An 18,355-nucleotide genomic window follows, 5' to 3' on the forward strand; every position below is an offset into this window, starting at 1 on the left:
ACCTTGGCTTCCCCACATTCAGAACACAGTCTATCTGGTAGTTCAGACATGTTAAACAGGCAAAAACTTGATAACAAAGTACAAAAAACGTTTTAAAATAAACCGTTACTGTCACTTTAAATTTTAAACTGAACACACTTTATTACTGCAATTGCGAAAAAGTATGAAGGAATTGTTCAAAATTCACCAAAATTTCACCACAGTGTCTTAAAGCCTTAAAAGTATTGCACACCAAATTTGGAAGCTTTAACCCTTAAAATAACGGAACCGGAGCCGTTTTTATATTTAACCCCTTTACAGTCCCTGGTATCTGCTTTGCTGAGACCCAACCAAGCCCAAAGGGGAATACGATACCAAATGACGCCTTCAGAAAGTCTTTTCTATGTATCAGAGCTCCTCACACATGCATCTGCATGTCATGCTTCTCAAAAACAAGTGCGCAATACAGGCGCGAAAATGAGACTCTGCCTATGATTAGGGAAAGCCCCTAGAGAATAAGGTGTCCAATACAGTGCCTGCCGGTTATTTTACATAATTCCCAAGATTAAAATAATTCCTCAAGGCTATGGAGTATAAAATATAAATCGATTTAGCCCAGAAAATGTCTACAGTCTTAGAAAGCCCTTGTGAAGCCCTTTTTTTCTTTCTGTAATAAAAATGGCTTACCGGATCCCATAGGGAAAATGACAGCTTCCAGCATTACATCGTCTTGTTAGAATGTGTCATACCTCAAGCAGCAAAAGTCTGCTCACTGTTCCCCCAACTGAAGTTAATTCCTCTCAACAGTCCTGTGTGGAACAGCCATCGATTTTAGTAACGGTTGCTAAAATCATTTTCCTCTTACAAACAGAAATCTTCATCTCTTTTCTGTTTCAGAGTAAATAGTACATACCAGCACTATTTTAAAATAACAAACTCTTGATTGAATAATAAAAACTACAGTTAAACACTAAAAAACTCTAAGCCATCTCCGTGGAGATGTTGCCTGTACAACGGCAAAGAGAATGACTGGGGAAGGCGGAGCCTAGGAGGGATCATGTGACCAGCTTTGCTGGGCTCTTTGCCATTTCCTGTTGGGGAGGAGAATATCCCACAAGTAAGGATGACGCCGTGGACCGGACACACCTATGTTGGAGAAACAATATTTATGCTTACCTGATAAATTAATTTCTTTCATGATGGTGAGAGTCCACAAGTCATCACCTGTGGGAATATTCACAGCAGAGTTTTAAATAACTCTCACACACACATTATATATATATATATATATATATATATATATATATATATATAGTACAAAAGAGTGTCCAGATACTTGAGCTGTATAAAACTTCCAATATTTATTATAAATCCAAGTAAAAACACTGCGTATCGGCAGATACAATCTCCATATCAGACTAACACTAATAGTGTAGACAGCTGGGCAAAGTTGAAGCAGACATGTTTCGTGCCTTCAGGCACTTGTTCACTGCTCACAGGTGTCCCAGCAATTTCTCCTTAAATAGGCATATTCTTAAAGGTGTTATAAAGATGAAAAGTGTAACAAACAGAAACCAAAATTTATAACGACATTTAGCCTGGAGTATAAGGAGATATCTAGTATTATAAAAGAATGTATCCCTATTTTATACACGGATCCTGCATTGAAAAGGATAATACAAGAAGGGTGTGATTTTATACCAAAAAAAGGCAAAACAATAGGGAACTATGTTTCCCCTTCTGATTGTTCAAGAAGCACACCAGAAGGTTGTTGGTTGAGAAAAAGAAAGGGCTTCTTTAAATGCAGGAGAAAAATCTGTAAAACATGCGACTATGTTGCTGAATGAGATTGTTTTGTATCTTCATATACCCAGAAAACGTATAAAAAAATTTTTTTTTATAAATTGTAATACCACGCATGTAATATACCTATTGACCTGTAGGGGGTGCTCTAGAAAAACCAAGAGGTCTTTGAAAGATAGATTTTTAGCCCACATCAGGTCAATAGAAGATATTGAGTCTGATACCCCTCTAGCAAGACATTTTCGGGAGTTTCATAATGCCAACCCTAACCTGCTAATAGTTCAAGCAATAGATCATGTACCCATGTGGAAGAGAGGTGGAGATAGAGAAGCTAAGTTAGATACAAGAGAAGTATTTTGGATTTTTACGTTGAACACCACTATTCCTCAAGGCTTGAATTTTAGGAGGGACATAGATTTATGTGTTTAGCCCCATATTGAATAATACAGATTGATACATTAGGGAGGATATTTGGTAGATAGGCAGATAATTATAGTTGATGATAATCTGAAGTAGGATATAATTCCTTAGATTATTAATTCGTCCATATCTACATATTTTCATAATTTTGATAATGATATTGATAGTATTGTATCCTCATATGAATTCCCATATACAATGTATATTAATCTGTTTTTTCCAATTGTTCTGTAAAGATCAACTATAGTATCTATGTAAGAAATAGTGCAGACTATATTTATATGTATGTGTAAATACACCTTTAAGAATATGCCTATTTAAGGAGAAATTGCTGGGACACCTATGAGCAGTGAACAAGTGCCTGAAGGCACGAAACATGTCTGCTGCAACTTTGCCCAGCTGTCTACACTATTAGTGTCAGTCTGATATGGAGATTGTATCTGCCGATGCACAGTGTTTTTACTTGGATTTATAATAAATATTGGAAGTTCTATACAGCTCAAGTATCTGGACACTCTTTTGTACTACATTTACTTTATAGCGCTTCTTGGATGAAGGAAACGCAACCCCCAGAACACCTGTAGCTGTGTACCGGACGTGTGACGTCACCCCACGCTCCATTGTGCCGTAGGAAGCAGGAAGTGGGTAAGGCAGAGCGCATTGCTAGATTCAGTTATATATATATATATATATATATATTTATATATAAGTTGATAAGGGAACTATAGAAATACAGGGAAGATAAAGTGAGGCAAAGAAGTGCAAAAACAAGTACTGCAACCACCTGACCAAAAAAAAAAAAAAAAAGGACGGGGCTCATGGACTCTCACCATCATGAAAAAAATACATTTATCAGATAACAATACATTTTGCTTTATTTTATCAGATGGTGAGAGTAACGTCCACAAGACCACCATGAATAGGGGGGTGACAAACAGTAAAGGCAAGATGTACCTAATCAGGCATTACGGCCCATAGAACTTTCCTGCCAAAAGCAGCCTCAGAAGAAGCATACACATCAAAGTGATAAAACTTTGAAAAAGTGCTTAAAGAAGATCAAGTGGCTGCCTTACAAATCTCATCAATAGAAGCCTTATTACAAAAGGCCAAAGAAGTTGCAATTGCTCTAGTGTAATGAGCAGTAATGCGCTTAGCGGGATTTTTACCCATTACCAAATTAGTTTTGTGAATTAAAGCTTTTAATCAAACTGCTAAAGTAACAGCCGTAGCTTTCTGGCCCAGAAAATATTAGCAAAAAGAGAAGAAAAGTCTACAATATTTTATGGCTTCCACATAATATTTGAGAGAACTTACAACATCCACAATTTCCTGATTGAGAATATCTGAAGATACTACCTTAGGAAGAAAACAAAAGCTAATGTGAAGAACAGCCTTATCCTGATGAAAAAAAAAAATCAGAAAAAGGAGGTTTGCATGAAATCCTTCCAGGATAAGGTCTAAACCATGCATCGGATCAAAAGGAGTTTGAAGAACCCTCAAAACCAGATTAAGATTCCATGGAGGAGAAACTGGACGAATAACTGGTTTCATTCTGATCTGAGCCTTAACAAAAGACTGAAATTCAGGAATTCTAGCAAATTTTCTTATGAAGCAAAAATAGAAAGTTGAAATCTGACCCTTCAATGAACTGGCTGATAGACCCTTAATCTAAGCCTTCCTGCGGGAACTCAAGAACCATGGGAATTCTAATAGAATTCCAACAGTAGCCTTTGCAAGAACACCACACAAAAACAGAATTTATGCTTACCTGATAAATTACTTTCTCCAACGGTGTGTCCGGTCCACGGCGTCATCCTTACTTGTGGGATATTCTCTTCCCCAACAGGAAATGGCAAAGAGCCCAGCAAAGCTGGTCACATGATCCCTCCTAGGCTCCGCCTACCCCAGTCATTCGACCGACGTAAAGGAGGAATATGCATAGGAGAAATCATATGATACCGTGGTGACTGTAGTTAGAGAAAATAATTCATCAGACCTGATTAAAAAAAAACAGGGCGGGCCGTGGACCGGACACACCGTTGGAGAAAGTAATTTATCAGGTAAGCATAAATTCTGTTTTCTAAAAAAATAGGTGTGTCCGGTCCACGGCGTCATCCTTACTTGTGGGAACCAATACCAAAGCTTTAGGACACGGATGATGGGAGGGAGCAAATCAGGTCACCTAGATGGAAGGCACCACGGCTTGCAAAACCTTTCTCCCAAAAATAGCCTCAGAAGAAGCAAAAGTATCAAATTTGTAAAAATTTGGTAAAAGTGTGCAGTGAAGACCAAGTCGCTGCCTTACACATCTGATCAACAGAAGCCTCGTTCTTGAAGGCCCATGTGGAAACCACAGCCCTAGTGGAGTGAGCTGTGATTCTTTCAGGAGGCTGCCGTCCGGCAGTCTCATAAGCCAATCGGATGATGCTTTTAAGCCAAAAAGAGAGAGAGGTAGAAGTTGCTTTTTGACCTCTCCTTTTACCTGAATAAACAACAAACAAAGAAGATGTTTGTCTGAAATCCTTTGTAGCCTCTAAATAGAATTTTAGAGCACGAACTACATCCAAATTGTGTAACAAACGTTCCTTCTTTGAAACTGGATTCGGACACAAAGAAGGCACAACTATCTCCTGGTTAATATTTTTGTTAGAAACAACTTTCGGAAGAAAACCAGGTTTAGTACGCAAAACCACCTTATCTGCATGGAACACCAGATAAGGAGGAGAACACTGCAGAGCAGATAACTCTGAAACTCTTCTAGCAGAAGAAATTGCAACCAAAAACAAAACTTTCCAAGATAGTAACTTAATATCTACGGAATGTAAGGGTTCAAACGGAACCCCTTGAAGAACTGAAAGAACTAAATTGAGACTACAAGGAGGAGTCAAAGGTTTGTAAACAGGCTTGATTCTAACCAGAGCCTGAACAAAAGCTTGAACATCTGGCACAGCCGCCAGCTTTTTGTGAAGTAAGACAGATAAAGCAGAAATCTGTCCCTTCAAAGAACTTGCAGATAATCCTTTCTCCAAACCTTCTTGTAGAAAGGATAGAATCTTAGGAATTTTTATCTTGTTCCATGGGAATCCTTTAGATTCACACCAACAGATATATTTTTTCCATATTTTATGGTAAATTTTCCTAGTTACAGGCTTTCTAGCCTGAATAAGAGTATCAATGACAGAATCTGAAAAACCACGCTTTGATAAAATCAAGCGTTCAATCTCCAAGCAGTCAGTTGGAGTGAAGCCAGATTTGGATGTTCGAATGGACCTTGAACAAGAAGGTCCTGTCTCAAAGGTAGCTTCCATGGTGGAGCCGATGACATATTCACAAGGTCTGCATACCAAGTCCTGCGTGGCCACGCAGGAGCTATCAAGATCACCGAAGCCCTCTCCTGATTGATCCTGGCTACCAGCCTGGGAATGAGAGGAAACGGTGGGAATACATAGGCTAGGTTGAAGATCCAAGGGGCTACTAGTGCATCTACTAGAGTCGCCTTGGGATCCCTGGATCTGGACCCGTAGCAAGGAACCTTGAAGTTCTGACGAGACGCCATCAGATCCATGTCTGGAATGCCCCATAATTGAGTTATTTGGGCAAAGATTTCCGGATGGAGTTCCCACTCCCCCGGATGGAATGTCTGACGACTCAGAAAATCCGCTTCCCAATTTTCCACTCCTGGGATGTGGATCGCAGACAAGTGGCAGGAGTGATCCTCCGCCCATTGAATTATTTTGGTCACTTCTTCCATCGCCAGGGAGCTCCTTGTTCCCCCCTGATGACTGATATATGCAACAGTCGTCATGTTGTCTGATTGAAACCTTATGAATTTGGCCTTTGCTAGTTGAGGCCAAGCTTTGAGAGCATTGAATATCGCTCTCAGTTCCAGAATGTTTATCGGGAGAAGAGATTCTTCCCGAGACCATAGACCCTGAGCTTTCAGGGGTTCCCAGACCGCGCCCCAGCCCACCAGACTGGCGTCGGTCGTGACAATGACCCACTCTGGTCTGCGGAAGCTCATTCCCTGTGACAGGTTGTTCAGGGTCAGCCACCAACTGAGTGAATCTCTGGTTCCCTGATCTACTTGGATCGTCGGAGACAAGTCTGTATAATCCCCATTCCACTGTCTGAGCATGCACAGTTGTAATGGTCTTAGATGAATTCGTGCAAAAGGAACTATGTCCATTGCCGCAACCATCAAACCTATTACTTCCATGCACTGCGCTATGGAAGGAAGAAGAACAGAATGAAGTACTTGACAAGAGCTTAGAAGTTTTGATTTTCTGGCCTCTGTCAGAAAAATCTTCATTTCTAAGGAGTCTATTATTGTTCCCAAGAAGGGAACTCTTGTTGACGGGGACAGAGAACTTTTTTCTATGTTCACCTTCCACCCGTGAGATCTGAGAAAGGCTAGGACAATGTCCGAATGAGCCTTTGCTTTTGACAGAGATGACGCTTGAATCAGTATGTCGTCCAAGTAAGGTACTACTGCAATGCCCCTTGGTCTTAGCACCGCTAGAAGGGACCCTAGTACCTTTGTGAAAATCCTTGGAGCAGTGGCTAATCCGAATGGAAGTGCCACAAACTGGTAATGCTTGTCCAGAAACGCAAACCTTAGGAACCGATGATGTTCCTTGTGGATAGGAATATGTAGATACGCATCCTTTAAATCCACCGTGGTCATGAATTGACCTTCCTGGATGGTAGGAAGAATTGTTCGAATGGTTTCCATTTTGAACGATGGAACCCTGAGAAATTTGTTTAGAATCTTGAGATCTAAAATTGGTCTGAATGTTCCCTCTTTTTTGGGAACTATGAACAGATTGGAGTAAAACCCCATCCCTTGTTCTCCTAATGGAACAGGATGAATCACTCCCATTCTTAACAGGTCTTCTACACAATGTAAGAATGCCTGTCTTTTTATTTGGTCTGAAGACAATTGAGACCTGTGGAACCTTCCCCTTGGGGGTAGTTCCTTGAATTCCAGGAGATAACCTTGAGAAACTATTTCTAGCGCCCAAGGATCCTGAACATCTCTTGCCCAAGCCTGAGCAAAGAGAGAAAGTCTGCCCCCCACCAGATCCGGTCCCGGATCGGGGGCCAATACTTCATGCTGTTTTAGTAGCAGTGGCAGGTTTCTTGGCCTGCTTACCCTTGTTCCAGCCTTGCATTGGTCTCCAGGCTGGTTTGGTTTGAGAACTATTACCCTCTTGCTTAGAGGGTGTAGAATTTGAGGCTGGTCCGTTTCTGCGAAAGGGACGAAAATTTGGCTTATTTTTAGCCTTAAAAGACCTATCCTGAGGAAGGGCGTGGCCCTTTCCCCCAGTGATGTCTGAAATAATCTCTTTCAAGTCAGGGCCAAATAGCGTTTTACCTTTGAAAGGGATGTTAAGCAATTTGTTCTTGGAGGACACATCCGCTGACCAAGACTTTAGCCAAAGCGCTCTGCGCGCCACAATTGCAAAACCTGAATTTTTCGCCGCTAATCTAGCTAATTGCAAAGTGGCGTCTAAGATAAAAGAGTAAAAGAGTTAGCCAATTTAAGTGCTTGAACTCTGTCCATAACCTCCTCATATGAGGAGTCTTTATTGAGCGACTTTTCTAGTTCTTCGAACCAGAAACACGCTGCTGTAGTGACAGGAACAATGCATGAAATTGGCTGTAGAAGGTAACCTTGCTGAACAAACATCTTTTTAAGCAAACCCTCTAATTTTTTATCCATAGGATCTTTGAAAGCACAACTATCTTCTATAGGGATAGTAGTGCGTTTGTTTAGAGTAGAAACCGCCCCCTCGACCTTGGGGACTGTCTGCCATAAGTCCTTTCTGGGGTCGACCATAGGAAATAACTTTTTAAATATAGGGGGAGGAACAAAAGGTATGCCGGGCCTTTCCCATTCCTTATTTACAATGTCCGCCACCCGCTTGGGTATAGGAAAAGCATCGGGGGGCACCGGGACCTCTAGGAACTTGTCCATCTTACATAATTTCTCTGGAATGACCAAATTGTCACAATCATCCAGAGTAGATAACACCTCCTTAAGCAGAGCGCGGAGATGTTCCAATTTAAATTTAAAAATAATAACGTCAGGTTCAGCTTGTTGAGAAATTTTTCCTGAATCTGAAATTTCTCCCTCAGACAAAACCTCCCTGCTGGCCCCTTCAGATTGGCGTGAGGGTACATTAGAACCATTATCATCAGCGTCCTCATGCTCTTCAGTATCTAAAACAGTATCTAAAACAGTATCTAAAACAGAGCAATCGCGCTTTCTCTGATAAGTAGGCATTTTGGACAAAATGTTTTTAATAGAATTATCCATTACAGCCGTTAATTGTTGCATAGTAAGAAGGATTGGCGCACTAGATGTACTAGGGGCCTCTTGTGTGTGCAAGACTGGTGTAGACATAGAAGGGGATGATGCAGTACCATGCTTACTCCCCTCGCTTGAGGAATCATTTTGGGCAACATCATTATCAGTGGCATCATTGTCCCTACTTTGTCCGGACACTAAGTCACATTCATCACATATATTTAAATGGGGAGGAACCTTGGCTTCCAAACATACAGAACATCGTTTATCTGATGGTTCAGACATGTTAACAGGCATAAACTTGATAACAAAGCACAAAAAACGTTTTAAAATAAAACCGTTACTGTCACTTTAAATTTTAAACTGAACACACTTTATTACTGAATATGCGAAAAAGTATGAAGGAATTGTTCAATTCACCAAAATTTCACCACAGTGTCTTAAAGCCTTAAAAGTATTGCACACCAAATTTGAAAGCTTTAACTCTTAAAATAACAGAACCGGAGCCGTTTTTACATTTAACCCCTATACAGTCCCTGGTATCAGCTTTGCTGAGACCCAACCAAGCCCAGAGGGGAATACGATACCAAATGACGCCTTCTATAAGCTTTTTCAGTGGTTCTTAGCTCCTCACACATGCATCTGCATGCCTTGCTTTCCAAAAACAACTGCGCATTAGTGGCGCGAAAATGAGGCTCTGCCTATGACTAGAAAAGGCCCCCAGTGAAAAAGGTGTCCAATACAGTGCCTGCCGTTTTTTTTTAATACATCCCCAAGATTAAAAGAACTATTTATAGATAACATCCATTAAATATACTCATAATGTAATCGTTTTAGCCCAGAAAAATGTCTACCAGTCTTTAAAGCCCTTGTGAAGCCCTTTATTCTTATACTAAACTAAGTAAATGGCTTACCGGTTCCCATAGGGAAAATGACAGCTTCCAGCATTACCAAGTCTTGTTAGAAATGTGTCATACCTCAAGCAGCAAAAGTCTGCTCACTGTTTCCCCCAACTGAAGTTAATTCATCTCAACAGTCCTGTGTGGAAACAGCCATCGATTTTAGTAACGGTTGCTAAAATCATTTTCCTCTTACAAACAGAAATCTTCATCTCTTTTCTGTTTCAGAGTAAATAGTACATACCAGCACTATTTTAAAATAACAAACTCTTGATTGAAGAATAAAACTACATTTAAACACCAAAAAAACTCTTAGCCATCTCCGTGGAGATGTTGCCTGTGCAACGGCAAAGAGAATGACTGGGGTAGGCGGAGCCTAGGAGGGATCATGTGACCAGCTTTGCTGGGCTCTTTGCCATTTCCTGTTGGGGAAGAGAATATCCCACAAGTAAGGATGACGCCGTGGACCGGACACACCTATGTTGGAGAAAAGATGATAAATATATCTGGTAATATATATAGCATGCTATAGGTATATATACTATACACCTTACGGCAGAGGGCACAGAACATTGCCCGGTGCAAGAAGGTCTGCTTATGCACCATTACTGTGTATATATAGTATACTATAGGTACATATATGTATACAACTTATGGCATAGTGCACAGAATACGGACCAGTTCAAGAAGACCGAGTTATGCATTATTACTATAGTATAATGAACATGGGCATGCTTTTTATTGAGTGCTGGTCCATGTACAAACTTGTAGTGACGTCACCATGAGGGCTGGCGCATATATGGTGCAATGAAGGCAGCAAGACGGAATGGACAGCCGTATAGAAACTATTCGGATGGGTATAGATAAGCCACAGAAGATACGGTCACCTTATAAAATTATTACTACTAAACGAAAGCAAACTGTATAGATTAACCAGCACTTACTGATATAACTTTTGTAGTTATAAAAACTATTTGTATTTTGAGTAAACTGTCCCTTTATTATATGTATATTTCCCACATATACTGATTTTGATTAAAAATGTTTGGGTTAGAGATATTTCAAAATATATTTCGACAGCACATAAAGCGTTAAATAAAATTTGTTCCATAAATACAAATTTGCCCTTCCACCTCCACTAGTTCTGAGAACCTTCCTACACACTGAGAATGTTACAGCAACACAGGAATAGGAAAGGATTATAACAGAAAAGGTGTGCTAAAAAGCATGTTAAACAGTTAACGCTTAGCGCACCTGCGCTATGGGTGATCGCTAAAGCCAGAAACCCAAAGGTAACTTCTGAGTGAGCTAAGCTGGCCCCATTTAAAGCAACAGTAGCCTCAAAAAAGCCTAAAAAAAAAAAAAAAAGATTTAGTGTGTAAAGTGTAAAAAAGTGATGGATGATGTATTAATATATGTCCCCAGACTACGTGAAGCATGAACATGTTCATATAAATAGCCTGTCGGAAATGAAGGTGCAGGTATTTAACTCTCTGCACCTCTGTCCACTGGGCTTACCTCAGTTGCAGTAACTTGCTTCTAGTAGACGAGCCCATCCTAGTCAGTGCAAGCATGATGCCAAGTACCTGAGTCCGTAACAGCATCTACAACCCAGGGGATTGGTGGTCTACATTTCACCTGGGGAGGGCTGTGGACCTACAAGGAGATGCTCACTGTAGACCAGGGGATTGGTGGACAAGTCAACATTTCACTTAGAAGACCTGTGACATTATGGATCTTATTTAAATGGCTGAATGTCCGGATTAATTAAGGAGTACTCAGTAATTAATCCTGCCATTCAGCCATTTCAACAAGACCCTTAGTTAAACCCGAACAATTTCTTTCATAATTTAGACTGAGCATACAATCATATAAAAAAACCTTTCCAATTTACTTCTATTATCTAATTTCCTTCATTCTCATGGTATCCTTTGTTGAAAAGCATACCTAAGTAGACACAGGAGCAGTGATGCACTACTGACAGCTAGCTGCTGATTGGTAGCCCTTGTCATTAGCTCAGCTAGCACCCAATAGTGCATTGCTGTTGCTTCAACAAAGGATACAGAGGATGAAGCAAGTGATAACAGAAACAAATTGTAAAGTTGTTTCAGATTGTATACTCTATCTGTATCATGCCCTTTAACAGCAGTATGAGTAGCAATTTAAGTAAGTTTGATATGAAAACAACAAGTCTGCTATTGATAGCGAGCGCTAACTGTACACATTTGCAGATATATCTGACTGAAGTAAATTTCAAGAAAATTGTTTACATAATTTTTCAAGGCAGAAAAGACAAAACAGTTCAGTGTATCCACGTGATTTCAAATCAGAACAGATATAGAGAGAGTATATTTACATTATCAAGCATAAGCTCATACTCATATCTAAAAATTACCTGCATATTTTCAAAACGATTATCTGATCCATGAAATCCACCGCTGCAGTATTTTGCCTCACTTCGTGACCTATTGATTTAAATGTAAGTTCAGTGTTTATAAGAAATATTCATCCAGAAAACATCATTTATACTTACCTGATAAATTATTTTCTTTCTTGGCAGTGAGAGTGCACAAAATCATTCATTATCTATTGGGAAATACTTCACCTGGCCACCAGGAGGCGGCAAAGACACCCCCCAACAAGGCTTTACACATCCCTCCCACTTCCCTACCCTCTCAGTAGTTCAAGCGGAGGACAAGGAAAAGTAGAGCGATACAAGTGGTATTGAGGTGCCAAAAAACTACTGCTACTACATCAATTCAGAAAGAAAATAATTTATCAGGTAAGCATAAATTATTCAGTACATATTGGGAAACTAATACCCAAGCTGTGAAGGACACACAATGAACAGGGAGGGAAAGGTAGGGAAGGAAGTCCTAAGAACTAGGCACCACAACTTGAAGAACCTTTCTTGAAGAACCTGAGGCAAAATGTTAAATTTGTAAAATTTCGTAAAGTTATGCAATGAGGACCAAGTAGCAACCTTGCAAATTTGTTCAACTGATGCCTCATTCTTGAAGGCCCAGGAAGAGGGCACTACACAAGTAGAAAGAGCTGTAATTCGAGATGGAAGCTACTGGTCTACTTCTAAATATGCCATGCGAATCACACTTCTGAGCCAGAAGGATAGAGTAACAGTAGTGGCCTTCTACCCTCTGCCCAATCAATTGGGCCACAAAATCCTGAGGTAATGCACAAACCCCAGAGTTAGATTGAGGGATGGGGTGGCAGGGAACTGATGGTGTAATAATTTGTTGAAGAACAGGCATATCAGGGCTGTTAAGACATCTGAGATGCCGCAGTGTTAGTGGTATTGGGCAGAACTGGTGTCAGTGTCACTGGCATATGGGCACTATGTTCCTCAGAATGAGAGCTCAAGACAGGTATAAGGCAAGCATTATGCCACTAAGCGGGGGGGGGGGGGGGGGGGGGGGGGACATACAGTGCTCAGTTTACAGAGCATACATTTATTGGATTCTAACAGTGGAGCAGGACACAAATCTTCCTGACTAACATCAGAATCCTCCATAGCTAAAAAAAAAATCACCCAATAAAAAGCAAATAAAATAAATATCCTTGAGCCCCTAAAAAGCCCTGTTAGAAGCATCTCACCACCCTGGATAGGACGCTCATGCTGCCAATGAGGACTGCGTAGCAACACACAGCGTGCTGTGAGAAGACGCGCAAAAATAAAGGACTGGAGCAGTGCCAAAAGGAGAAATATAACGGCTGTGATCAAAGAAAAAAGGGCACCTTCTTAAAAGCCGTGGTCGCGGGACATGTCTGCTACGTAAATGTAGTCTGAAGCGGCCGACACTGCCCTAATGAGCACCGGACCACAAGTGTGCTTATAGAATCCTGTGCCACTCAAAACTTAGTGCTTGAAAAAGACCGCTCTCCCGCTCCGGGGGTATATGGTCAAACATACACACACACACACTTGCAATGATACCTCCACCAGAGGATCCTATATATATGATTATCTGTTAACACCCACACTTGTAATGATACCTCCACCGGAGAATCCTATACATATGATTCTCTGTTAACACCCACACTTGTAATGATACCTCCACCGGAGAATCCTATACATATGATTCTCTGTTAACACCCACACTTGTAATGATACCTCCACCGGAGGGTCCCACACATATTATCCTATGTTAACACACACTCTTGTAATAAAACCACCACTGGAGGATAATCCCTTATCAATAAAGGTCTGCCACCCCACTTCCCAGTATTATTGTATCTAGCACACAGAGATCTCCTTATTAGGCAACAAGCCATGAAGGGAGGGGAAAAGGGGGCACAGGAGTTACCGGATTGAAGTCGTCCTCTGGTCTGGTCCTTCAAACAGAAGAAATCCATGTCACCAAAACAGTTTTTCTGTCATAAAGGGAGTATAGCTCAGAATACTGTAAGAGGCATGGAAAACTTCCTGCGACCTCTAGCAGCTACCAGACTATACGCTTCCAAGAGGATTACATGGTCTCTACAAGCTCCCCTGCCTTCTCTTGTAGGAAACAATCCATTTGAGGACAAAAATTAAATCTACAGCAAATCACCTTTCTCTGCCAACCTCGATCAAACAAGGCAAATAGCTACTGGGAGGGTAGGGGAAGTGGGAGGGATATGTAAAGCCTTGTTGTGGATGTCTTTGCCTCCTCCTCCTGATGGCCAGGTGACGTATATCCCAATAGGTAATGAATTATTTTGTGGACTTTAACTTCCATTAGAAAGAAAAACAGCAATATTTAAAGGACTAACCAAAGCAATAAGAATTCTAAAGGAACATGTGTGGTTTAAGGGCACAACCCATTAAAAGACTCTTGACTGCTGCTTATCTTACCTCCTTTGCTGTGACCATTTATGGACTGATATAAATTATTTCTTGCAGCTAACAGTTACTATGCAGCATATAGGAGTATCAGGATTCTGAATTCTATGGAATGCACTTTAGCCACATGGGGTTTCGGGCTACAATTCTACAGTTTTCAGATTTAAATTACAGGAAAAGTAATAAATAATTAGTTGTATAATTAAACATTTTATATGAAGTAACATTTTAAAGTTAATGTCCCTTTATAATATATGCATTTTACAGAACAATGAATAACCAGACGTTTTTATCTCACTGACCAATTTAATATGTTCTCAAGTAATAGTCTAGCTTATTATTTTGAAGCAATAGGAATAAGTTGGATATTTTTAGGCATTTTCTATAGTATAAACATAAAAACAATGGACAAATAGTAACAAATACTATAGTAATGCAAATTTTACTCAGTTTTACTCTAGTAGTTTTTAGTATTATACATGGTTCTTTAAATGACGTACTAAAGCCAATATTGTTATTAGAAACTTTGCTGAATAAAGGGACACGATACCTAAATATTGGAACACTTGAAAGTGGTGCAGCATAGCTGTAAAAAAAGGAAGCTATTTTACCTCAAAATTTCCTCAGTAGCCATGTCCCATTGTTAAGGGACTTTAAACAGCCAGTCCCGGGACTTGCAAGGGAGCGTGCATCTGGCATGTGCAGACACAGTCGTGTTATTTTCCTCCTCAGTTTAAGGAAGTTTAGCAGCAATCTCACAAAATTTCTGTGAAATCTCATGAGATTACAACAAAGCAATGTGTGAGATCAGCACTGATGAAGCTGATTCGACTTGCAAATTTGAGGTAAAATACTTTTTTTTACACAGAGAGGCTCAAGTGATATTTTCCTGTCAGATTTTTACAGTTATGCTGCATCATTTTCAAGTGATTTAGCATATGGGTATTATGTCCCTTGATGAGGTTGATCGCAAAATAAATCTAATGGTTTTCAACAGAAAATCACCATTAAAGTTTGTAGATAAATCATTTTTATAAATGTTATGATCAACCCCTAAGTAATTTACTAGTCTGGTTGTTTTATATTATCTTATTAATTCAATTAAACAAGCAAAGTAACTAATTGTTTGTGATTAATATTGAGGAATGGAAAAACATAACAATGTATATATTAGACATGTGTGTAAAATTATTTCCATTTAAAATACTAATTTATGATCAATATTTTCTCTTTGTTAGATATACTCATATTCCTTATATAAACTAAAAAATATATACAGTATATATATTAGCTACATTGTGTAACATCTCCAGCTACAATAGTATAGTATATCAATACAGTTTTATTCTGCTATTGTTACTTAATTTACTAAAATTAAATAAATTAATTAAAGCAGTAATTAAATAAATAAAAATAGCTAAACTTACCTAGCAACTTGCCACTTTGGATCAGTGTAAAAGTTAAGAAGCTCAATTCTTTGGCTCTTGGCATAGTGCAAACGTTTTGGTAGATGATGCTTTAGGAAAGCTTTGAAGTGCTGGTCTGAATGTCTGCACTAAAGTGACAACAATGACAATTGACTTGCTGTCATGGTGACACAAACGGTGTAAGGTAAAATAAAGAATGCATTGCTAAAATGTAATGTAATAGCATCCGACTAGATTACGAGTTTTGCGGTAACAGGGGTGCGGTGCTAACTTGCACGTTATTCTCACCGCTCACTTCCCTGCAGCGCTGGTATTACAGGTTTTTACAAACCTGGCGTTAAGACAAAAAGTGAGCGTAGAGCAAAATTTTGCTCCACACTTCACTCCAATACCAGCGCTGCTTAAGTCAGCAGTGAGCTGGTGTAACGTGCTCGTGCACGATTTCCCCATAGGAATCAACGGGGAGAGCTGGCTGAGAAAAAGTCTAACACCTGCAAAAAAGCAGCGTTTAGCTCAGTAACGCAGCCCCATTGATTCCTATGGGGAAATAAAATTTATGTTTACACCTAACACCCTAACATAAACCCCTGAGTCTAAACACCCCTAATCTTACACTTATTAACCCCTAATCTGCCGACCCCGACATTGCCGACACCTACATTATACTTATTAACCCCTAATTTTCTTCTCCGGACATCTCCGCAACCTACATTATATTTATTAACCCCTAATCTGCTGCCCCCAACATCGCCGCCACCTACCTACATTTATTAACCCCTAATCTGCCGTCCCCAACGTCGCCGCCACTATATTAAATTTATTAACCCCTAAACCTAGATCTAACCCTAACCCTAACACCCCCTAACTTAAATATAATTGAAATAAATCTAAATAAAATTACTATCATTAACTAAATAATTCCTATTTAAAACTAAATACTTACCTATAAAATAAACCCTAAGATAGCTACAATATAACTAATAGTTACATTGTAGCTAGCTTAGGGTTTATTTTTATTTTACAGGCAAGTTTGTATTTATTTTAACTAGGTAGAATAGTTACTAAATAGTTATTAACTATTTAATAACTACCTAGCTAAAATAAATACAAATTTACCTGTAAAATAAAACCTAATCTAAGTTATACTAACACCTAACCTTACACTACAATTAAATAAATTAACTAAATTAAAAACAATTAAATAAATTAAATAAAATTAGCTAAATCACACAAAAAACGCCACTAAATTACAGAAAATAAAAAACAAATTAGATATTTAAACTAATTACACCTAATCTAAGAGCCCTGTCAAAATAACCCCCCCCCCCCCAAATAAAAAAAACTCTAGCCTAAACTAAACTACCAATAGCCATTAAAAGGGCCTTTTGCGGGGCATTGCCCCAAAGTAATCAGCTCTTTTACCTGTAAAAAAAAATACAAACAGCCCTCAACAGTTAAACCCACCACCCACACAACCAACCCCCCAAATAAAATAAAACCCACCCAATACACTGTTAAAAAAACCTAACACTAGCCCCCTGAAGATCGACTTACTGTTCTGAAGATCCATCCTCAAGGAAGCAGCAGAAGTCTTCATCCAACCAGGCCGAAGTCCTCAACAAAGCCGGGAGAAGTCTTCATCCAAGCCAGGCGAAGTGGTCCTCCAGACGGGCAGAAGTCTCCATCCAGACGGTATCTTCTATTTTCATCCATCCGACGCGGAGCGGCTCCATCTTCAAGACATCCGACGTGGAGCATCCTCTTCATCCGGAGTCTTCTTACAAAATGACGGTTCCTTTAAGTTACGTCATCCAAGATGGCATCCCTTAGATTCCGATTGGCTGATAGAATTCTATAAGCAATCAGCCAATAGGATTGAAGTTCAATCCTATTGGCTGATTGCATTTTTTCTAAGGGACGCCATCTTGGATGACGTCACTTAAAGGAACCGTCATTCTGTAAGAAGACTCCGGATGAAGAGGATGCTCCACGTCGGATGTCTTGAAGATGGAGCCGCTCCGCGTCGGATGGATGAAGATAGAAGATGGATGAAGACTTCTGCCCGTCTGGAGGACCACTTTGCCCGGCTTGGATGAAGACTTCTCCCGGCTTCGTTGAGGACTTCGGCCTGGTTGGATGAAGACTTCTGACGCTTCCTTGAGGGTGGATGTCGGGTCTTCAGAACAGTAAGTCGATCTTCAGGGGGCTAGTGTTAGGTTTTTTTAACAGTGTATTGGTGGGTTTTATTTTTTAGATTAGGGTTTGGGCCGCAAAAGATCTAACTGCCCTTTTAAGGGCAATGCCCATCCAAATACCCTATTCAGGGCAATGGGGAGCTTAGGTTATTTTAGATAGTATTTTATTTGGGGGTTTGGTTGTGTGGGTGGTGGGTTTTACTGTGGGGGGGGTGTTTGTATTTATTTTACAGGTAAAAGAGCTGATTACTTTGGGGCAATGCCCCGCAAAAGGCCCTTTTAAGGGCTATTGGTAGTTTAGTTTAGGTTACAGGTTTTTTTTTGGGGGGGGGGGCTTTTTTATTTTGATAGGGCTCTTAGATTAGGTGTAATTAGTTTAAATATCTGTAATTTGTTTTTTATTTTCTGTAATTTAGTTGTTTTTTTGTGATTTAGCTAATTTAATTTTTTAATTGTTTTTAATTTAGTTAATTTATTTAATT

General features: G+C 39.7%; 1 protein-coding gene across 1 annotated transcript in view; it reads right to left on the minus strand.

The window, feature by feature from the left end:
- The window catches only part of ENPP1 (ectonucleotide pyrophosphatase/phosphodiesterase 1), a 309,412-nt gene that overhangs the window by 81,507 nt on the left and 209,550 nt on the right, over positions 1-18,355 (minus strand). Inside the window, 2 exon segments of the mRNA XM_053710676.1 lie at positions 11,807-11,876; positions 15,679-15,806. Coding sequence (XP_053566651.1) covers positions 11,807-11,876; positions 15,679-15,806 — 198 coding nt within the window.

This window comes from Bombina bombina, chromosome 4 (assembly GCF_027579735.1).
Source record: "Bombina bombina isolate aBomBom1 chromosome 4, aBomBom1.pri, whole genome shotgun sequence".
NCBI classification, from domain to species: domain Eukaryota; kingdom Metazoa; phylum Chordata; class Amphibia; order Anura; family Bombinatoridae; genus Bombina; species Bombina bombina.